The 24100-nt window shown below is 40.0% G+C and overlaps 1 protein-coding gene across 1 annotated transcript in view; it reads left to right on the plus strand.

Moving 5' to 3' along the window:
- The window catches only part of ADGRV1 (adhesion G protein-coupled receptor V1), a 394890-nt gene that overhangs the window by 47240 nt on the left and 323550 nt on the right, over positions 1-24100 (plus strand). Inside the window, exons 15-26 of the mRNA XM_054177896.1 lie at positions 347-510; positions 1034-1157; positions 1533-1799; positions 7201-7327; positions 9212-9429; positions 10988-11731; positions 13537-13910; positions 16967-17143; positions 19488-19668; positions 20405-20607; positions 21244-21373; positions 22798-22878. Of these exons, the coding sequence (XP_054033871.1) occupies positions 347-510; positions 1034-1157; positions 1533-1799; positions 7201-7327; positions 9212-9429; positions 10988-11731; positions 13537-13910; positions 16967-17143; positions 19488-19668; positions 20405-20607; positions 21244-21373; positions 22798-22878 (2790 nt within the window). The remainder of the gene's footprint in view (positions 1-346; positions 511-1033; positions 1158-1532; positions 1800-7200; positions 7328-9211; positions 9430-10987; positions 11732-13536; positions 13911-16966; positions 17144-19487; positions 19669-20404; positions 20608-21243; positions 21374-22797; positions 22879-24100) is intronic.

A 24100-nucleotide genomic window follows, 5' to 3' on the forward strand; every position in this document is an offset into this window, starting at 1 on the left:
GGCAGTAGCTCTGCTTGTGGAAGATGAAGGATAGGATGTTGTGTGAGAGGAGAACAGAATTGAATCTTCATATGGTTGTCTTCAATTTATCTATCTCTTTTCAGTTATCAAGTGCATTTACAGGCCAAAGAAATAACACATTTGAACAAGTTTGAACTGCGATAATGGTCTGTCTTTGTGTGACCTTTCTTGTAGTCTCTTCCTATAGTGTTAGTTTTGCCAGAAGTGTATTTGCTAATTATTTCCTCTCTCTTTTTACTTTGTTTCAGCATTACTGACCCTTTTACTTTTTGACTAGTGGTGTTGTAAAGGTCCCAGCTGATTGTGTATGCTTGCTTTTTTTCAGCTGATTACAGGGTGATAAGAAACCGAGGAAACTATGGCAATGTTAGTGTGTCTTGGGTTGTTGACCCAGCCTGTACCAATGACATCTATCCAGAACAAGGGATTATTTTCTTTGATAATCTGGAATTTTCAAAAAATATCACCATTTATTCACTACCAGATGAGGTAAATGTTTTTGAAGTACTTTTTTTTTTTGTGAGTGTATGGGACAAAATGTAGGTGTATACCTATAAACAGAAACAGCTAGAAATTGAGAGTAGAAATTGAAGAAAGAGAAATAGAACAGTTAGAAATTGAGATGTGGTTAAATTATAGAAACAGCCATTTGAATAAACCCCTGGTTTTGATATTTTTTTACCTTTAATGCTGATGTATTTGCAGTATTTTAAGAAAGACTGAGAATAACTACTAATTAATAAATAGGCCTGTAAAAACAAAGATAGCTTTTAACTCATCTTTACAACAGTGAAGATGAGAGGAGTTATTTACAAGGATTTTAGAACGATGATTTCTGTGATTTTTGATTTTCTGTTCTATGAGCCATCATTTGCCATCCCTCTTGACACAGTGAAGTATCAATAAACAAAAAACAACACTGAGAAGTCTCTGGTTTGTTAACCCACTCAAGTATTCATTTTACTATCTTCTTTGCTTTGTATGCAAGAAATTAATTTTGCCATCCTTTCAGATACCTGAAGAGATGGAAGTTTTCATTATCAGTTTATTCAATGCTACTGGTGGAGCCAGGCTGGGCAATATAACAAGTGCAATTTTACAGATTTCAAGGAATGATGATCCCATTTATTTTGCAGGTTAGTTATTATTGGTTTAAAATGTAGAATACATGTAGTACCTCAAACAGATTTTACTGACAGACCAGATCATTGAGAAATCCTAATCCCAGTGAAGCCAGTGTGAAAACCTTGTTTTTATTGTGTTGAATTTCTAGTTGCTTCCTTTATAACCTTCCCTTATTTTATTTCATTGCTCTCTTTGGTGATACTGGGATTGGTTAGGTGGCTAAGTGCTTCAGTGCTCTCTTGTACCTGAATTATTTCCATGCCTTTACAACATTTGCCTTGTTTCACTTGAGGAGAAGCATGCTCTTGGGGAGGATTAACAATATAGGCCAGATGCAGGGAGCTGAGGTGTGAACTCAGATAGATTTGTTGCTTGTGTATTTTCAGAACCTCTGACGGTGAGTGTAAAAGAGGGAAGTGCTGCAAACTTCACAGTCCTGAGGAATGGATCTGCTGATGTTGCTGTTTCTGTTGAGTATATTACTGTTAATGGGGATGCTACAGCTGAAGAGGGAGACTTTGTTCCCAGTGGAAGGAGCAGTGTCATTGTGTTTGATGTTGGAGAAAGAGAGCAGAACTTATCTGTGTATATCAATGATGATGATACTCCTGAAACTGATGAAACATTTTATGTCTTCCTTTTGAATTCTACAGGTAAATGTAATCATTTGATGTTTAATAACTCTCCTCTTTTTGTGTCAGAAACATTTTAACAGCTTAGTCTTACCAAAAAGGAATATATAAATTCCAGGTATTACAAGAATAAGGTTTGCTTCAACATTCCTGTACAATTGCTGTACACATTGTGTTTGGAATTCCATCTTGCATTGCTTAATGAAAACCTCAAACAAACAAACCTCAACTTATGTCACTGAAACCTTTCCTGTAAAAACAACTGGAGTGAAAGTCTCTTTTCAAATGTAAATGCTTCAAATTAGAAGGGGTTTTGACTTGACTACAGAAACACAAGGCTAAAGAATGTTGGTACTGCCACAGTCTTAGGGAAAAAGGGATTCTTTCACATATTTTGTCATGTTCCAGTGTGTACTACACAACTGCCTGATTTTTGTAAAAACAAACAAAACTGCCTTGTTTTAAAGGGAAAGCTTGTAAATCGGTGTCTGTTTTATTTTTGTGGTAGTGCAGGGTACAAATGAATTTTTTTCAGTTGAACGGTACAGTTTTGTGAGTCTTAATCTACAGAAAATTGTGTTAGACATTGTCCAATGTACCACCAGCGAAAAATTGTCTTAGAAGTTTCTAACGTTTTTTTTTCCTTCATAAAAAAAATCATATAATAGTAAATTATGTCCCTCTGCCATCCAGAGGGACCTTGACAAGCTGGAGAGCTGGGCCCAAGCCATCCTTGTGAGGTTCAACAACATCAAAATGCCTGATCCTTCATCTGGGTTGGGGCAATCTCAAGCACCAATATAGGCTGGGCAGTGACTGGCTTGAGAGGAGCCCTGAAGAAAAGGTCTTAGGGGTGCTGGAGGATGAGAAACTCAACATGAGCCACCAGTGTGCATTTGCAGCCCAGAAAGCCAATCACATCAAGAGAAACATAGCCAGCAGGTCAAGGGAGATGATTCTTCCCCTCTACTCCACTCTGGTGTGACCCCACCTGGAGTACTGTGCCCAGTTCTGGAGCCCTGTTATGGGAAGGATCTGGATGAACATATCCAGAGAAGGGCCACAAGGATGATCAGAGGGCTGGAGCTCCTCTGCTGTGAGGACAGACTGAGGGAGTTGGGGTTCAGTCTGGAGAAGAGAAGGATCTGAGGAGACCTTGTTGTGTCCCTCTTAAGGGGGGCTACAAGAAAGGTGGTGAGGAACTTTTTAGGGTGGCAGGTAGTGATAGGACTTGGGGGAATGGAAAAAAATAAAATAGATTCAGATTGGATGTTAGGAAGAAGTTCTTCACCATGAGGGTGTGTCTCGGAGAGGGAAAGAGACTAGTTCTTTTGAATATTCCCGTGTTGTGAAATTAATAGGCACAAACGAGGCCAAAATATCAACAGCTAGACTATTTATTACATAGAGAAAATGGAAATAAGAAGGGGAGAGGGAGAAGATAGAGAGGGAGAGAGAAAAGAGAGAGAGAAGAGGAAAGGAATCATATTACCACACCCCTCACCCACCCCAAGACAGTTTGAGTCTGTGGAGGAAAGATGCTGGGTTTGTAGAGAAAAGGTGCCGAGGCTTTGGCTGGAAAATAGATGAGGTCCCTCTGGGCAGCATGGGTCTGCTCCATGAGTGGCAGCAAGTGGGACTTAGGACACAGAGAGAGGATTCAGTCTGCTTCCTTCCTTCTCAGCAGCATGGTCCTCCTTCAGCGTTTTTCACTCTGCGTTTTTCTTCCTTCCATTGCGGTTTTCTTCCCACTGAGCCAGTAGTGGTCAAGTCTTTTATACAGTTTTTAGTCCTTAGGTATGTGTCCAAGCATTGTCCCTCAGGAATTCAGGAGCCAGGAAATCATAAGTATCCAGATATCGTTCCCCAGGAAGTCTTTTTGTGTATTCATGTGAGTTTGGACAGTGGTCTGGATGGGGCGGGGGGGGGGCCTCCGCCTCCTTCCTCTCCATCTCCCTGCCTACCCACTTATCACACATCAGGAGACAGGTGGACTCATCACCTTCCCTTCCTGGGGGTATCTGATAGCTAGGAATGATCTTGTGATGGCTGGGTCCTTGGGCTATTGTTGTAGTCCAGCTGCAGTCCAGTGTTATCACGATGCAAGGTGATTTGCATCCAGGATTGGTACTGTCTGGGCAAGCAGCAAGTGATTTTATCTTTGTTGAGTCACACCAGGAGTAGACTCTTACAGGGTGGTGAGACACTGGAACAGGTTGCCCAAGGAGGTGGTAGAAGCTCCATCCCTAGAGGTTTTTAAGGCCAGTCTGGATGTGGCTTTTAGCAACCTGATCTAGTGTGAGGTGTCCCTGGCCATGGCAGGGGGGTTGGAACTAAATGATCTTTGACGTCCTTTCCAACCCTAACAATTCCATGATTCTACAATTCTATGTGAAATTGTTCAGCACATTCCTATTTTTGAATTAAACATCTTCTGGAATAAGCTATCACTGCTGTGTAATCCTGATAAGAAAATACAAATTAAATGTAAGATACAGGTGAATTTTCCTGGGCTCTACCTGCTTAATAAAGACCTTTCCCACTTCTAGACCTACCAAAACTTAAGGTGTGATGGGAAATAATTTACATTTGTGTTAGCAAATGTAACAATTTGGTTCAATTGTTACTATTCTGTAGCTGAGAGGCAATAACAGCTTGTGGGTGCACTGTGTATCTGTATTGAATGAGACATCAAAACACTGACTAAGACTTGAGGGGCTGTAATTTAATAAGGCAAAGGAAAGGTATCACAAGTATTGCATGAACACAAGTGGGACAAGTTTGAGTTAAAAATGTAGTTGCTGCACTTTGGCCACAGCAACCCCATGCAGTGCTGCAGGCTGGGGTCAGAGTGGCTGGGGAGCAGCCAGGCAGAAAGGGACCTGGGGGTACTGATTGACAGCTGGCTGAACACGAGCCAGCAGTGTGCCCAGGTGGACAAGAAAGCCAATGGCATCCTGGCCTGCATCAGGAACAGTGTGGCCAGCAGGAGCAGGGAACTCACTGTGCCCCTGTACTCAGCACTTCTTAGGCCACATCTTGAATCCTGCGTCCAGTTCTGGGCTCCTCAGTTTAAGAAGGACATTGAGACTATTGAATGTGTCCAGAGAAGGGCAATGAGGCTGGGGAGAGGTCTGGAGCACAGCCCTGTGAGGAGAGGCTGAGGGAGCTGGGGTTGTTTAGCCTGGAGAAGAGGAGCCTCAGGGGAGACCTTATTGCTGTCTACAACTACCTAAAAGAAGGTTGTCAACAGGTGGAGGTTGGCCTCTTCTACCAGGCAACCAGCACCAGAATGAGAGGACACAGTCTCAAGCTGTGCCAGGGGAAGTTTAGGCTCAAGGTGAGGAGAAAGTTCTTCCCAGAAAGAGTAATTGGCTATTGGAATGTGCTGCCCAGGGAGGTGGTGGAGTCCCCATCCCTGGAAGTGTTCAAGAGGAGATTGGACATAGCCCTTCAAGCCATGGTTGAGTTAGTCCTAAGGTGTTGGGTGATAGGTTGGACTTGATGATCTCTGAGGTCTTTTCCAACCTTATTGATTCTATGATTCTAAGTAACCATCAGACCATGACTTCACATTAGATTGTTTGGTAGGTTCACTAAGGAAAATGCCTTCCAAGGATTCAGATCAAGATGAAGAAACATAAAAGCAGATTTCTTCATCGAGACATGCATACTTAGTGTCTTAGCCCTCATTTCAGCCTCTGCTGTGCTAAGTTCATGGTGGGACTGAGAGTGCTTCAGGTCACACAAAAAGCGGACACCCTGTGGCTGGTCTATGAATTGCTCACAGGGCTTCATTGATCTGGAACTCCGTCTGCCCTGGACATTGGTAGATGGACATGGAAGATCCTGGACAGAGAATTACAGAGGAATTTTTAGTAATTGTTTGTGTATAAGGTAGTTTACCTGTTTGCTGATGTCAACTGGCATCCACTCTGGAGCCCAAGTCTCTTACAGAGCATCAGCCTTACCGAAATGTTTCTACAAAGCCATTCTTCTCTCATCTTAATTTTTTTCTTCAGTGATCTCAGTTTGCTTTACTATATTTTTTCAGGATGTATTGGCATTTTTTCTTATTATGTTGTTGATAACACATGATGGCTTTCCTCCTGACACACTGGCATAGAATTGTTTTGGTTGGAAAAGCTATCTGAGTCCAACCATCAACCCAACCACCATGGTTATTAAACCATGTACTGCACTGTTAGGTTTACACCCTTTTTTAACACCTCTAGGGATGGTGACTCTGCCATCTGCCTGGGCAGCCTGTTCCAATGGCTGACCATTCTTTCAGTAAAGAAATGTTTCCTAATATCCAATCTAAACCTCCCCTGGTCCAGTTGGAGGCCATTTCCTCTCATTTTATCACTTGGTACTAGGTAGAAGACAATAACCACCACCTCACTATAGCCTCCTTTCAGGTAGTTGTAGTGAGCCAAAAGGTCTCACTCAGCCTGCTCTTTTCCAAACTAAAGAGTCACAGTTCCCTCGGGTTCCACAAGAGAGGGTAGCTGTAGGCAACTTTGCCTCCAAAAGGAGAATAATCACAACATCATGCAGCCTGTCTAGAATCATATAATCATAGTATGGTTTGGATTGCAAGGGTCTTAAAAGGCCATCTAGTTCCAACTGACCTGCCATGGGTAGGGACACCTTTCACTACATGAAGTTGCTCAAGGCCTCATCCAATCTGGATGGGCAACCTTTTCCACCCTCTCCCCATTCATCATGAAAAACTTCTTACATCTGATCTAAATCTACCTTGTTTCACCAAAACCACTAAGAATACAGAATATTTTCTGTGTCCATTGATGAAAGAAAATCTCATTGTGTTCTTCTTGTGATCTGTTGTATATTGTCCTACATCCCTTTAAAAAAATCTGTTGGAGTGTTGTACTGGAAAGAAAGTACAGATAGAGGTGTATGAAGTTAAAGCAATATACATGGTTTACTCTGGAACAAAAAAAAAAAGTCTAGTTCTCTTAAACAGGGAGGAAAATGAGAAGGGGGTGGAAACAATGTGCATGTGTAGACATAGGAAGAGTGCTAGAATGTCCATGCAGTGCTAATATGCTGTGATAGGGGCATGAACAAATTCTGAGACACTGCTCTTAGCTTGTAATTACTGCACTGTTTCTGTTCTAGGTCTAAAGGAGAACTGGCATCTCCAAGTACATCTCTATTTCCTCTGGCTTGACCAATTGCTTAAACAAAATACCCCTCTCATGTAATCTCTTCTGCTCAGACTCATGACCTTCTCTGGTCATGTCCCTGTGATTTGCCTGTGAATAAGTATCTCAAGTACTGTTTTTCACAGATTGCAATTGTTCATTCCTTTGGTATGAGAAGGAAACACCTCCAGTTTTAGAGTTATCTCCATTTCTGTTTTCAGTTTTGATAAAATCAATCACCCTCTTTTTAGGGGATACTGTTATTTATAAGGCTGGAGTGGCCACAGTCATTATTGAAGCAAATGATGATCCAAATGGAATTTTCTCCTTGGAACCTTTAGAGAAGCCAGTGGAAGAAGGCAAAAGCAACAATTTTATGTAAGTAATACCCTTAAAATAACAATTTATATGAACTGCTGTACATGGTACTTTATAAATAGTGCTTTTATCTTAATCCTGTACAAGTTTGTATTGATAAAAATGTATTAAAGGAAAATAGTTTCAACAAATCTTGGATTAGATGATTTGTAAACATATTGAAGACATCAGCTATTGTATCATGAAGTGGAATCTGCATATTAAAATGTGATCAAAGTTGATGTGAAGTGTAATCAGATAAGACTACAGCATTTTTGTTTTGCTGTGTTCTCAGTAGACTTTAGATAATGAAGAGTCTAGATGATTGGGCAGAATATAATTCAGATACAAGAATGGGATTCTAAATTTCTTTTTGCACCCTGCTTTGAAGCCTTTCCCTACAAACCTATGTATTACTGTATTAGAATAGAATAGAATAGGATAGAATAAACCAGGTTGGAAGAGACCTTCAAGGTCATCATGTCCAACCTATCATCCAACACCACCTAATCAACTAAACTATGCAACCAAGCACCCCATCAAGTCTCCTCCTGAACACCTCCAGTGATGGTGACTCCACCACCTCCCCAGGCAGCATGGGGCCTAGCACTGATCCTTGGGGCACACCACTGGCCGCCAGCTGGATGTGGCACCATTCACTACCACTCGCTGGGCTCGGCCCTCCAGCCAGTTCCTAACCCATCACAGACTGCTCCCATCCAAGCCATGGGCTGACAGCTTGGCCAGGAGTTTGCTGTGGGGGACAGTGTCAAAGGCCTTGCTGAAGTCCAGGTAGACTACATCCACAGCCTCCCCACATCTACCAGGCGGGTTACCTGATCACAGAAGGAGATCAGGTTGGTCAGGCAGGACCTGCCCCTCCTAAATCCATGCTGGCTGGGCCTGATCCCTTGGCCATCCTGTAAGTGCTGTGTGATTGCACTCAAGATGACCTGTTCCATAATCTTGCCTGTTTCTCTTAGTTTAGTTTTCTTCTGGTAAATACAGATGGAACTCTATACTCAAGTCCAGATGTGACTGTCTTCTAGACAGAACATAGTTTTGACTAGACTGACCTCTGGAAGTATTTTCCTTGCAGACACTGAAGTGTATTCCAAAATGGGCAAAATTGAGAAATTAATTTGCTTGGAATCTTAAGGTGTCATGTGCTTAAAGTCAGGATGGTATTAGCCCAAATCCTGATATTTCATTAAGAAACTTCTAGACAGGATACAAAGAGAAGTTAGTTTACAATAACTGTGGAAATGTGAACAATTAGAGAAGAAGCTTTTTTCACATTTATGTCTTTTTAAGTGATTTGTTTCCTTTAGGACCTTGCAACAATGCCTATCACTGTGAATCACATCTTTCTGCTTGTGTTACACATTTGAAAATGAAAATCCTTGAGAATATGCTAAATATATATTGTGTTTGGGTTTGACCCTTTATGATCTTATTTGGAGGGGTTTTATTTATTCATTTATTTGATGGTTTGAAGAACCATGATTTGAACTAACCATCTTCATGTACAGATTCTTCTATGGAAGAACACCCACATTTGAGGTTTTTTGCTCATCCTTCATGGCTGAAATATATTTGCTAGTGATTTGTCTCTTCCATATTCTCACTACTTTGCTGTTATACGGTACAAGACCACAAGTACAGACTAAGCACTGAGAACTTGGGTTTACATACTACACTGATAATCTGGAAAAAAACCCAGATTTCTAAAGGACATAGAACATAGCCCAGATTTAATACCAATGTAAGAAAGTGCTGAAGGAGTCCTTATGGTTAAACGGAGAAGTGCTTATGATTAAGTACAGGTGATGCTCTTTCTTATCTAAGTGTAGCTAAGTAAAAGTGTTTAATGTTAATGCTCAGTCTTTCTGTATCACTGAACAGGGTTTTGAGACATAGAGGGCACTTTGGCAATGTCTCATTGACATGGCAGCTTTTTGATAATGGCTCTGCCCTGAGGCCAGGAGAAGAGTTCTATGAAACTTACGGGACTGTGCACTTCATGGATGGTGAAGGATCAAAGCCAATAACACTCCGAGCTATTTCGGATAGAATTCCTGAATTCAATGAATTTTACACTCTAAAGTTGGTGAATGCTTCAGGTATTTGTCTTCCATATCATCATTTCCTTCATATATGATAGAAAAGAACTATATTTAACCAATCAAAAAGAAACCAGCCCTGGGAAGACCTTTGCCTTATGTCATGCCTTGATAACCTATACTTTTCTGGTAAGGTTTCAGGTTTTCTTTTTCATTTAATCTTAATTTAGGTGTATGGATTCAGTTACTCAGTTCATTAATTAGTTACACACATTTTGGTGGTCTGACCTTTAAACAGGATGCTTGGTGATTTCAGATATGTACATCTTTGTGTAGTGGAAGACTAAATAGAACTATTAAAGGGTATGAATGTCTACCAAATAGAGACTGATTGGTTTACTTTTTTCTAGAGGAGGTGAAAACCTTAAAATTACCAGATACATTTAATTAAATCACAACTGCTGCAGGTTCCACAGAATCACAGAATTGTCAGGGTTGGAAGGGACTTCAAGGATGATCTAGCTCCAACCCCCCTGCCATGGCCAAGGACACCCTCTGGTAGATCAGATTGCCCAGAGCCACATCCAGCCTGTCCTTAAAAACCTCCAGGGATGAGGCTGCCACCACCTCTCTGGGCAGCCTGTTCCAGTGTCTCACCACCCTCATGGTGAAGAACTTCTTCCTAATGTTTAATCTAAATGTCCCCTCCTCTAGCTTGGATCCATCCCCCCTTGTCCTATCACTACCCAACACCCTAAGAAGCCCTTCACCAGCTTTCTTCCTTTACATACTGGAAGACCACAATAAGGTCTCCTCCAAACTGAACAACCCCAACTCTCTCAGCCTGTCCTGACAGGAGAGGTGCTCCAGGTTTGCTACAGAGCAGAGTTCCAAATCTTCTGGACTTACTCCACCTCAGTATTATTTGTGGTTTTCTGTGCCTAGATATGTGACCTAGAAAATATGTGGTGACCTTTTCTGGAAGTGAAATCCATATGCATGTACAGGTGGTTTCCTACATGTCGTTGAGTAGATTGCTGCACACTTTGAATGCAGAAGTTCTAAATCCACATCTTGATCTTTGTAAGTTCTTACTGTGCAGGAACACATGACTAATGGCAGGACCTGGCAGCAGTTTTAATGCACAACTGTTTACTGATTTTGCAAGGTACCTCTGCTTCTGTTTCAGAGACAGTGGGTCAGATTTTGCCATTCCATATTCCTGTAGAACTTGGAGTAACAGGATAACCAAATTTGGACCTATGTTTGTCAAGTGAAACAAATAAACTTAATCTCATTGACTTCACAAAAGTTGGAGCTAATGTTGTTCCAGCTGACAAAATGTGTATTTTGCTGCAGAAAAATAGAATACTGTTGTTTGATGTTGTTGTTGTTGTTGTTTTTCTGTGAAAACTGTCACTGTAGTATTTTTAAAACAATAAATAATGTCATTAAATTGGAACATTGGCTAAGAGTTCAGAGACTCTTCAAAGAAGATTCCAGCCTCTTAAAAAACATTCCTTGTTAAAAAAAAATAATCTTCAGGTACTTAGGAACTTTTTTCAGACGTAGTGTTTGAAACCAGCCATTAACTTTTGCTCTGATTTCCTTTATATAGGTGGATTTCCTGGTCCTGGTGGTCAGTTGTCTGAAACAAACCTAGCTGTAACCGTGATGATTCCATTCAATGATGACCCTTTTGGAGTCTTTGTCATAGATCCAGCAAGCCAGGACAGAGAGATTGTGGAAGATGTTCTTTCTGAAGATGATCTTTCCTATATTACAGACTTCGTTATCTGGAGACAACAAGGCACCTTTGGTGTTGTACGTTTAGGATGGGAAATACTGTCTAGCACATTCCAAGCTGGACTACCATCGATGGTAGACTTCTTGTTGCTAGGATCATTCCCAAGTTCAGTGCAATCTCAGCCACACATGAGACGCCATCACAGTGGAACGGATGCTTTGTATTTCAGTGGGAAAGGGGATGCATTTGGGATTATTAGCCCAGAATACCTGTGCAATGGAAATGCTGCACTCACCAATTTCACATTTTCAGCATGGTTAATTCCTAGCATCAATACTGATGGTTATATAGTGGAAAAGGATGATGACAATGGGACCTTATATTACGGCGTGAAAATCCAAACAAATGATTCTCATGTTTCTGTAATGCTTCATTATACAGCGCTAGGATCCAATTTAACATATATGGCTAAAGCCACAGTCCTGAAGTATCTGGATGAAAACACTTGGCTTCACCTTCTGATTACTGTGGATGAAGGTATAATTGAATTCTACATGGATGGAGTTCCAATTCAAGGGGGAATTAAGAGCCTTAAAGGAGAAGCAATTGCTGATGGTAAGCTGCATTATGTTGTTCTGCCATGTGTGGAAGAGTCTACCTCATAGAAAGGTGTATGCTAGGAAAGTTCCAGAAAATTAAAAATTGTGACAGAGTTTGGACTACAATAATGTGAAAATAAATTAATGATTTATTATAATACTTATATAGGTATGCTTATCATGCATAAATACAGTTAAGTTGCAGTTAATAATTTCCATGAGATTAACAGTGCTTTAGGTGAGAAAGGACATTTTTCCTCTCAGTTTCCTAAAAAAACTGAAATAATGATTTTGTTTCTAGTTGTACATTATATTACACCTAAGCCAATATCTTGTAAGCAGTAGAATTTTTCAGGGTGCAGATTTTCTTATTTTTAAAGTATTTTTACATGGAACATGAGAATTATGTGTATAAATGTAACAGTGTTCCAAGGAACATCAGCGTGGCTACCTCACTTTGTCTAACTGGATTGTCCCAGGTATGGTTTTAGGCATTAGGGACTTTCACTCTGAACTATCACAGCAGTGATGAGAAGCATATCAGAACAATTTCTTTGTATGGTCAGACATTATGTGGTCAGATTTTTTTTTTCTTCTATTTCCTTCTTGTTTTTCTTGGAAATCCTCCCCATCCTTTTTGATTTCTTCTCACAGCTTCAGTTTCATATGATTTCCTTGGTGGGGATAGGCAGTGAATGATTATTAACTTCTTGAATACAGTCTCTTATTTTGTAATAAAGAAAGAGGATTTAAAAAACACATACATTTCCAGTAACAGGTCTGAGAAATAAATTTGCCCTCTGTAACAAAGCAGTGCCTCTGCAGTTAACAATTTCCATCAGACTTGCAGTGTTGTAGCTGATAAAGGATTTTCTTTCCCCTCAGTTTCTAAACCAAAGATGAAATTCAGTAATGCTTTTTTCCTGCTAGAAGGATATGTCTGAGTTGTAGATTTTTCTTACTAGTGGAGATACCATATTCTCTATCTGGAGATACTAGAAGTACAAGGTAAGGAGTTAATCTCTCTCCATTAAGTGTTGGGTTCTACACAGTGGTGAGCGTAATAGCCCAGTTTTCCTCTCTATCCTCTGCCTTGTGCTCTGGGACCATTTTCAGTGCTGTGATTGCTCTATAACTGACTCTCAGTGTCTTACGTATGCCATTCAAGAGCACAGTTTCTTCCAAAACCAGAAAACAGATGGAACGAAGAGATGTCTATATGTTTTAGCACAATAGGAATAAATGAGCTGCCAGCTATTTGCAAAACAGACAGCTGCTATCCTGTGATTTGCAGTATAGGATAATTGTTTGGAAACAGAGAAGTATAAATGCTGTTGTAATAAGCATTTGGAATTTGTTGTACATTCCTAAGTCTATATTACCAGTGCATTAGAGGAAAAGCATGTCCAGAAGAGCTAATGCAATGATGATGAGTATCACTAGCATGGATCCACTGTCCTAGAAGAGACATAATGGGGTCTGTTTAGCAAAACAAAAGCAGAGAGGGGTTGCAGCTGTGCTCCACAGAACTCTAATGGAAAGAATGAGGTTTCTAAGCCTCACATGGTGACAGTGTGCTGGTAGAACTAACAGGTTGAAAAACCTAAACAGTCTGGAATGGAGTTGTTTGACTTGTGATGATCTACGTGGAACACTGAGATGAAGCTTGAGGAGCCTCCTGACTTTACATTTCAAGATCAATATGATCCCTAATCCAGGGACAGCAAATAGTTTGCCTTTAACTATAACAGCTGCTTAGCCTCAGATTTATTACTTTCAAGAAATACAACTATCTGAGAAAAATTATGTTTTCCTTCTCAGGTCCAGGAATAGTGAGAATTGGAGCGGGAATCAATGGCAGAAGTAGGTACACTGGGCTAATGCAGGACGTGAGGCTGTATGAGCGTAAACTGACACGAGCAGAGATCTACGAACTCCACGCAACTCCTGCAAAGAGCGATGTCCACCCTGTCTCTGGGTATCTGGAGTATCGTCAAGGAGAGACCAATAAGTCCTTCATTGTGTCTGCAAAGGATGACAATGAAGAGGAAGGAGAGGAGTTGTTCATCTTGAAGCTGGTCTCTGTGCGTGGCGGGGCTCGAATTTCACAAGAAAATACCACAGCACGGTTAAGAATACAGAAAAGTGATAATGCTAATGGTTTGTTTGGCTTCACTGGAGCCTGCATTCCTGAGGTAAGGTCTGCAGAAGGAAAACTATAGGTGAGGTTTTTGGGCACAGGATGAATAATGACAAGACCAGCTGACCTGCATAGGGCCTTGGATGGTAGCATTTTGTAGCTGAGCATAGTTTTTCTAGAATTGGGAAATACGTAATTTTTGTCAGTACAGCCTCAATATCACTGGCATTTGCAATGTCATTTGTAAAAATCCCTCCAAACATATGTTTGTAAGTGTAGCTGATTTTATTGCATAAACTGCATACTGAGGCTTTTTCAAGAAGAACATTTTTTTCTCCCCTTGCTCCTGCCACATCTGAGGCGGGTTTATCAATTAAAGTTTGAGATTAGTTGTTTGTTGGTATGAGAACAGAGCATTAAAATGATTTAAATTTTATTTTCTTGTGTTACATAATCATAGAACCATAGGATAATTAAGGTTGGAAAAGGCCTCTAAGATCATCTGCCCGGGGAGGTGGTGAAGTCACCATCATTGGAGGTGTTCAGGAGGAGACTTGATGGGGTGCTTGGTGCCATGAGTTAGTTGTTTAGGTGGGTTGGATTGGTTGATGGGCTGGACGCGAAGATCTTGAAGGTCTCTTCCAACCTGGTTTATTCTATGTAATTCTAATTCTAAGTCCAATCTCCCACCCAACACCTCCATGACCATTATAGGTCATGCAGTGGAAAAGGGTGATATATTTTTCCATGACCATTTGCCATCATTAATTTGCATGGATTTGGTGTGAATTTAGTTGGTTCTGACTGTGAGATGCCTTTTTTTCTGTTTTAGATGTGAAATTGTTCTGTTGTGGTAGCTACTCTGTATGCAATACATATACTTGATAGTTTTTGAGGGAGGATTGAAATACAATTAAATTTTACTTCTTAAATAATTTATAAGGGAGAAAGACATTCTAGATGTGAGTGTATATTATTTTATTTTATTTTATTTTATTTTATTTTATTTTATTATTTTGGAAAGCAAACACCAGAATGCTTCCCAGTTTGGAAACTGCCATGACCTTTTGATTACATCCTTTCCAACAAACGTCTTTTTGACACCTTTGAAACTAACCATCTTACCTGAGTGATACTGGATTTCAGTTTGTTTCCAGTTTGCTTTCTATGTGCCTACCACATGCTATGATAATAGATTCCATCAGTTTCAAATGCCACTGATAATACTGTGATGCCACAGATCATCAACCAACTGTGAAGTAAAATGAAAAATTTATATGGCCCCTTACCTGTTTTGCATTTACTTTACGTCCATTACACCAGGGAAGTATTAGAGCTCTCAGTGGTGAGAGAGAGAGAGAACTGTTTTATCAGCAGTTTAATTGCTTTTTTAAGCATATCTGCCTAATGGGCAGCTGAAGGCACATGCAGTATCTGCACTGTGTTACACAGCAGCTCTGAAAATTATCTAATGCCTTTATCTAGCTTTTCCAGCAGTTGTCAGATAAATTCATTTTCTATTTCAGTTTTATGACTGTAATTTTATAAAATACATCGTCAATATCAATACCTAATTTGTTCTAAATGTGTGGAATTGTTGCTGCTGAAGTCACAGAATCACTGAATTGTTTTGGTTGGAAAAGACCTGTAAGATGAGTCCAACCATTATCTAACTGCTTGGCTGGGCAGAGTGCTGTCAGGTACTGAACCATTTCCCTCAGCACCACCTCTCTGCCTCTTCCCAACACCTCCAGGGATAGGGATTCAACCACCTCCCTGACAAAGTCATGTTCTCTCTGAACACATGATTGTAAAGAGGAGTGAAAACCACAGCATTTTCCAAAGGTTTTACTAGATGATGATAGTATAGTTTGATTTTATTGTATCTGTTTTGTTTGTGGTTTGGTTGGTTGGTTGGTTTTGGGTTGTGGGTTTGGTGTTTTTTTTTAGTGTTTCTAGTTGGGGAAATCCAACAATTTCTTTAAATCACTGATAATATAATGAAACGTGAATTGACAGGCTTGAGTGGTGAGCCCAGGACAACCTCATGAAGTTCAACAAGGCCAAGTGCAAGATCCTGCTGCTGGATCAGGGCAGAAACTCACCCTAAGCTAGCAGCAGTTACTGGCAGCCCAGCAGGCAGCTGTGTGCTGGGCTGCATTCAAAGCAGTGACAGCAGCAGAACATGGGGAGAATTTTGCCCTTCTATTCTGCTCTCCTGAGACCCCACTTGGAGTGCTGCATCCATTTATGATGCCCCCCATATATGAGGGACATGGAGCTGTTGGAGTGAGTCTAGAGGAGGCCATGAAGAACCTTTCATATGGGGACATGCTGAGAGCCCTAGGACTGTTCAGCCTGAAGAAGAGAAGGCTCAGGGGAGACCTAATAGCAGCCTTCTAGTATCTGAAGGGTGCCTACAAGAAGGCCAGGAAGGGATTTTTTACAAGGGCTTGTAGTGGCAGGATGAGAGGTTATGGATTGAAGCTTGAGGAGGGGAGGTTTATACTGGAGATTAGGAAGAAATTCTTCACAGTGAGGGTGGTGAGACAGTGGAGCAGGTTGCCCATGGAGGTAGTGGATGGATGTCCCCTCTCAGGAGGTGTTCAAGGCCAGGTTGAATAAGGCCTTGAGTAACCTGGGCTAGTGGAAGGTGTCCCTGTCCATGGCAGGGGAGTTGGAACTAGATAATCTTTAAGGTCCTTTCCAACCTAAACCATTCTATGAGCCTGTGAATCTATGAAAACAATGGTTCCAGTTGCATATTTTATGGAAACATGCATATTTAAACATACTGATTATGTCTTTTGTACTGATTATGTAGTTTTGGGGCAACAGATTGTGTCCAAACCAAACAATAGTTATTAACTTACCTTGATAGTCCTGAGGGAGACAGTAGAAGCTGTTGCAAATTCTAAGATTGTTCTGACCATTAAGATCAGTTTCAGCTTCCTACCACTTCAAAAGTGCTGAAATAACATAAGAACTTATTTTCCTTTTTTTTTTTTTTCTACCTGAATTCTATTAGCCTTAGATAATTCCATGTTTTGCATTTATTGCTTTCATTAACTTTGACTCTAATAAACATTTCAATTTCTTGCTTTCTTCCAGACAGCTGATGAGGGTTCCACTATATCCTGTGTTGTGGAGCGTACAAGGGGAGCCCTAGACTACGTGTATATAAGCTACATTATCTCACAGGTTGATTCCACAGGGATTGATTACTCTGTTACCGATTTTTCTAACAGCAGTGGCACTATCACATTCCTTCCCTGGCAGAGATCAGAGGTAAACCCTACCTTCCTATTAACTATTCATCCTGTCCTTTGCAAACCTGATGGAAAACACCTCCTGAAGATGCTTGACTGGTTTTCATGCTAGACAGTGCTTCCTTCTTGTGGCTTGATGGTAGGCTGAACATGAGCCTGCAGTGTGCCCAGGCAGCCAAGAGGGCCAATGGCATCCTGGCCTGCATCAGGAATAGTGTGGCCAGCAGGAGCAGGGAGGTCATTCTGCCCCTGTACACTGCACTGGTTAGGCCGTACCTCGAGTTCTGGGCCCCTCAGTTTAGGAAGGCTGTTGACTTGCTGGAACGAGTCCAGAGTAGGGCAACAAAGTTGGTGAGGGGTTTGGAACACAAGCCCTATGGGGAGTGACTGAGAGAGCTGGGGTTGCTTAGCCTGGAGAAGAGGAGACTCAGGGGTGACCTTCTTGCTCTCTATAACTACCTGAATGGGGGTTGTAGTCAGGCTGAGGTTGGTCTCTTCTCCCAGGCAGCCAGTACCAGAACAAGAGGACACAGTCTCAGGCTGCACCAGGGGAGGTTTAGGTTGGATGTTAGGAAGAAGTTGTATACAGAGAGAGTGATTGCCCATTGGAATGGGCTGCCTGGGGAGGTGGTGGAGTCACCATCACTGGAGGTGTTCAGGAGGATACTTGATGGGGTGCTTGGTGCCATGGTTTAGTTGTTTAGGTGGGTTGGATTGGTTGAGGGGTTGTTATCTTTTGTGGGTTTTTTTCACCCCTGGCAACTAGCAAGTGATATGATCCACGTTTGTATACTGATTGAGGGGTCACTATGTGTGCATGTATGCTTGAATGCAAACAACATATGAGATGTGTTTGCACATATGCACATATTAGGTTAATGCATATCTCTCTATATATACATTATGTGGTTCTGGGCTGAAGTAATGGATCCAGCTACTGTTGGAACTGGAAGATGATAAGATTTTGATCTGAGTTTTTGAACTCAGATTTGTGTTTGCATCAGTTGCAGAATCACAGAATGGTTTGGGTTGAAGGGACCTTTCAAGCTCATCTAGTGCAACCCCCCTAAAGTCAGCAGGGTTATCTTAAACTAGAGCAGGTTGTTCAGAGTCCCAAACAGTCTGCCCTGGGATGTTTCCATGGGTTGGGCTTCAATCAGTTCACTGCTGTAGTCAAGTGTCTTATAGCTGCTGTTGGTCACGTTCTGTCCTGTTTGCTAAATGTTGCTATGAATTCAGTCCACAATACTGTGAAAAGTTAATGTGTGTTTTGTATTAGCATTCATACAATTGAAAGTGTGAATTGTTAGTAAGAAATTCTGTCTTCTGCTGAAGTCAGTATGGACTGACTGAAACATGCTGATACTGCAAGAAAGGATCCTAGTGGTTCCACCAGAACTGTGGATCTGGTACCAGTTACAAAATGGTTAGAGCTTGGCAAAAGCCTACGATGCCTAAGTGTTCATGTCACTGCTCAGTCAGCTTTAGTTCTCCATCAGAGCATGTTACTGCATTGCATACAGTCATATAAAGCAAAAATTTCCAAAGCCTTTCTGGTCTGGCAGTTTGGATGGAGCCTGCCTTATTCTATCTAGTGGCAGAAAAGGGATGGCATACCCTCTTGCTCCACCGCTGCATGGTCCAATTTATTGTCTACATATGGAGAAGTTAATGGATATGCCCCTAAGAAACAGATTGGGAGCAGCTGCTTATCGGGTGAGATGTCCTAAGAGACTTTTCACTGATGTAAACTACTCATTCCTACACCTCTAAATACAATCCTTAAGCCTTCTCATCTATATGTTTTGTCAAATCATATCACAGTATATAGACAGCCTGAATTATCTGAGGTGAATATCCTAGTCTGTGGAGAGCAGGTGATGTTAGTTAATAGATGATCTGCCATCATCTCAAGTGTCATAAAACTCTTGCTTTACTGACTCTCTGAATTGTGGTAATCACTGTAATGTTTGTTCAGAAGCACAATTTCATAAGATTTTGAAATCTATCATGTTTCATTTTCAATAGACATAATTTACTCTATGCTAATGTTAAGGTAGATAATAATCGCTTGCTTGGTTATGTGTTTCTGTAATTTGAAGCACTTCAGAAAATATGCCTTCCATCTCTGGTAGCTTGGTAAACTTCTGTTTGCAATGCATATTCTAAATGTAAAATACTAACCTAGAAATTAGTTTATAGACATGGAAAGCAAAAATGTTGTCTACATGAATTTCAGAGCTACACAGCACATAGAGATGACTGACTAATCAAAGAATTTGATGAGTTAAGCAGGGCCATGAAAGCTATTAAGCGATGTATGTTGCAAGGTTTGATTTCTCCATGATTTGGTCCTTCTCTAGGTCTTAAATTTGCATGTTATTGATGATGACATTCCGGAGCTAAATGAATATTTCCGTGTGACATTAGTCTCTGCAGTGTCTGGAGATGGAAAACTAGGTTCAACTCCTACCAGTGGAGCAAGTATAGATCCAGAAAAGGAAACTACTGATATCAGCATCAAAGCCAGTGACCACCCATATGGTAACTATGATGGAGATGGTACAGTCTTGATGCAGATTAATGTATAGTTGTAGCTCAACAGAGAAAAACTTTGCTTAGCTTTGAGATAGTTGAGGAAGCAATCCCAAGTACTCTGCTTTATCTAACTTGAGCTTAATTAGTAATTTTTATGCAAAGGTGAAAGATGAGTTATTTTTTATTGACAATATTACCAAAAAATAAAAAATATCAAAGCTGTTCCCCTCTGAGAGCAAATAAAGGTTGCATGCAGTTCATCCTGTGCAAGTTCTTCCCAGATGAGAATTCCTGTTGAAGAGAGACATTTCTGCATACTTGCTATACCAATAAGTACCCAGTACTATGACATATTCACAAAATCAGAATGCTTGGTTTTGGAAGCAACCTCTGAACATCATCAAGTCTAAATCCCCTGCTAGAGCAGGATCACCTGCAGTAAATCACTCAGGGACACATCCAGGCAGTTTTGACTGCCTCCAGAGATGGATATTTAGGCTCTTGTGGGATGAGTTGAATTCATTATTGTGTTGCAGCTTTATGAAGACTCCTGTGGGTATCAGTGAAAGAGGGGAAAGTACACAGCACATCCTTGGAATTAGCATGGTTCAGGTCTGAGGGCGTGTTTAATTGCCTTTTAGTATTAGAAATGTTAAATATTATAAATAATTTGGTTTCCATTTAGTATGATAATTTAAATTTGATGTGAGAAGCCATGTAAATAGTACTAATTGTCTGCCAGGTCTGCTACAGTTCTCAGTGGGGCCACCTCCTCAGCCAGGTGATGGAATGATTCTGCCAGCCTCTGCTGTACCCCATATTACCATTAAAGAAGAAGCTGGACATGTCAGGTTGCTGGTAGTTCGTGCACAAGGCCTTCTTGGAACAGTTCTGGTGGAATACAGAACAGTACCACTTACAGCTTTCAGCCCTAAAGATTATCAGGTATGGCTGTTGCCCAGGTGTAAGATTATTTATTATTGTAATTATACATTATTGTATTAATCAGAGCCCAGCTATGATGCTTTTCACAGGAACACTTTATTTTATATGGTGATGTGGTAAATGAATACTTAATACTTAAAAAAGTATATCACTGTGTGACTTTTGTCTCCTTTCTGTGCAGCATGATGTATTTCTTAAGGAAAGCCTTTACTTTTGATTATTTTTTTTCTGAAGAGAATGGTTACTGCATCAGGAAAGGATATTTGCTGTTGTTTCTGAGGATGTCAAACTTTATATGAGCATTCAAGGTGCATGTACAGGTTAAGGTTATGTTTGTACATATTGGGGGGTTGTGCATGTTCAGCAAAATAACCTGTACATATCTGCTTAATATCTGTGCAGAAAAACCTATCTGATATAAGATGCTCATAGTTCTGTGAATTTAAATGTCTTGTTTTCTCATAACAAAGATTCAGCAGATTTATTTTTTTTTACAAGCTTAAATGAAAAGAACAAACAAAAAAACAACACAACAGATGTTTGACAAATACAAACACAGCCAAGGTTCTGTTTCTTTTTTCATATGGAGGAAAACATTAGGCTTGAACAAAAATGTGAAGAGCTTTCATATTGCAGGCTGTTGTGGGCACACTGGAATTTCAGCCAGGAGAAAGGCACAAGTACATTACTGTTAACATCACTGATAATTCTGTTCCTGAATTAGAAAAAACTTTCAAAGTGGAGCTGTTGAACCCTGAAGGAGGAGGTAAGGCACCTGCATCAATCCATTGGTTGTGGTTTTGTGATCTCTACTCATCCTTTAAAATCTTACATTTCTTAGGTGTACCACTTCCACATTATTTCTAAAGACAAACATCCCCCAGATAGTGGTAGTTTTTCTTAGGAAAGAGCTGTTCTTCAGACAATTTCTTAGTCATTGCTGGAAACCACTAGATCCCAAAGAAAGATGACAGTTATTATGCATTAGGTCATTTAAAGGCATTGCTTTTCACATTACATGATTTTGTGGTTGGTAATAAGAATCAAATAATATAAAAAAAATAGATTCATTTCAATATTTATAAAATATTTAAGTGTAAATAGCCATTGTGGGTTTTCTGTCAGCCACTTGAGTGAAATCAGAGGACTTGTGATACACTGGCTCATAACAGACCCAACAGGATTGCAGAAGTAGGGGGCTGTGGGTGTTGCACAGCATGGGGAGTCCAGCTGAGCTGGAGAAGTAGATGTTGACTCCATGGAAGAACAAGAACACTCACAGGGGTTAGGAAGCATCAGTTCTGCCCAGATAAGACTTCTCAGCCCATACAGAATTTATTTCCATTTGAGAAAATCTGTAAGAGAGATTTTGGAAGCTGTTTGGAGGGAAAAAAGGTGACCTATTTATGTTCATAATATGACTTTTGCTGATGCTATTTTTTAAAGCAATCCAAAAATAGAAGTGTGAGCCCTTCTTATAAGTTAGGTAGTGCTCCCTTGAGTGTTTATGGCACAAAATAGAGATTCTTTTGATAAAAGCTTCAAACCTCTCATCCACGTGGAATTTTTGGCCAAACAATTGTTTTGTTAAACAGAGTTTTCACTAACAAGTTACTTTAATAACTCAGTAGGCAGATGACAGATATTCTTTTAATACAAAACCTCTTTTTGGCCTTTCCAACACTGCTGCAAGCACAGTACTTGGGGTAAACTCTCCATTAGTCAAGCTTTCTGCAGATTTTTTCAATTTCCTGACACACATTTTTGCTTTGTGAAAGAATAGTAAAATAAGAGAATATGGTGGATTTTAGCCCCTGGAGATTTTTTTAAACTCATAGTTCAAATTTCTCCATGACAGATCTCATTTAGGAGTGAGAAAGGGGAATTATAAAATGAGGTGCAAAGGGGGGAAGAAAGAAAAGAGAGACCAGAAATGCACGTGATTTTTTTTCCCTCTAACTTCCCATTGATATTTCTTCACTGTCATGGATTTGGTAACAAGTGGGATATACAAGACTTTTCCTGGCTTTTATCAGAAATCCTGTATGCTTTCATATCCAGAATGGATTCCTTCCTAGAGTACTTTCCTCCTTTTTTGTGTTGTCCAGAAATGTGTAAATTACTTTCTGCTATCGCTTTATTTATAAATGTATGTATGTGTATATATCTGTATGTCTGTCATCTTTAAAGTTGCTGAGCTCTTTAGAAATGATGGCAGTGGTAGTGGTGATGGGAACATGGATTTCTTCTTTTCAACTGTCCATCAACATGGTAAGCATTTTTAATTCTATTTTCTATTGCTAGCCAAAGTCCCTCATAACTTACTGTACTGACAGAAGTTGTCCTAATGTTTCTTTACTTACAGTTACAGCTGATTAATTTAGATTTGTCATAATGTTCTGTCAAAGCATTCTTTTTTCCATTTTAATTTAGGCATAATATCAGTGTCAGCCAGTCTTTAATCTAACAAAGTAACAGCTTCTATACCATCAAATGTATGTTGCTGTAAACCGCAATACAATAATCCTGCAAGTACAGTTAGCAAAATTAGTTTGGTTGGAAAGCTGTAAAATTTTATGGAGAGCAAATCCACTTTTTAAATTGAGAGGAACTTAAAAATTAGCTGGTGGTATGCTTTGATATGTGATTTGTGCTGCTTTAATTCTCTGCATGTCAGAAATATCCTTAAAGAAAAATTAATCGGTCTTGGAGATTTTAAATGAATGTTTTGATTGCTTTTCACTTCTTCTTGTTATGTTTGTGTTTATGTCATAATGTACCAAAACCAAAGATAATTTAATGCTGAGAAAAAAAGAAAACAAACCAAAACTAGATGGAGAAATAATATAACATCTGAGGGGAAAACCTAATCGTGTAAGACTTCAAATCAAACCTTGCAGACTTGAAAATGTTACATGAGCAGCTCTAACCCAGACTGACTAATTGAGACAGCCTGATTTTCAGTTTTAGTTGTAAATGCAAATTATTTAATTTCAAATATGAGAGTAAGTCTGTGGTTTGGTCACTTTTTGGAACTTCCTGGCATTTTTGAAGTGCTTTTCTTCTTTTCCTTGTTTCAAAGAATGGCTTTCTGTCTCTGAGCAGCCAGTTATCTCACTCAAGACAGTCTTTTAGCAGTGGGATGAACCAGTCCTGGGCTTTACTTTGTTTTTAATTCCAGCTAATATTAGAATGAGACCTGGATTCATATCATCAGTCTGCTAACACTTTGGTTTGCTATATAATCATATAAATTCTGCTCTGTTTTGATTAATTAAACTTGTAATTTTACTTCTCTGCTTCCTTAAAATACTTGTTTCTAGTATATTTGTTTTGCCAATAGTTCCATAGGAGGGTTGTCAGGACTGCATTATTGGAAATCAGTTCCTTATCCACATGGAATAAACAAAGGCAGAAGAGCACAGTTACTCCAGTCATGCTTTCCTGCGTGTTTTTTAGTAGCATGTTTCTTTAGCTGTTTTCTGTCATGTAA

The sequence above is a fragment of the Dryobates pubescens genome, chromosome Z, assembly GCF_014839835.1.
Source record: "Dryobates pubescens isolate bDryPub1 chromosome Z, bDryPub1.pri, whole genome shotgun sequence".
NCBI lineage: Eukaryota > Metazoa > Chordata > Aves > Piciformes > Picidae > Dryobates > Dryobates pubescens.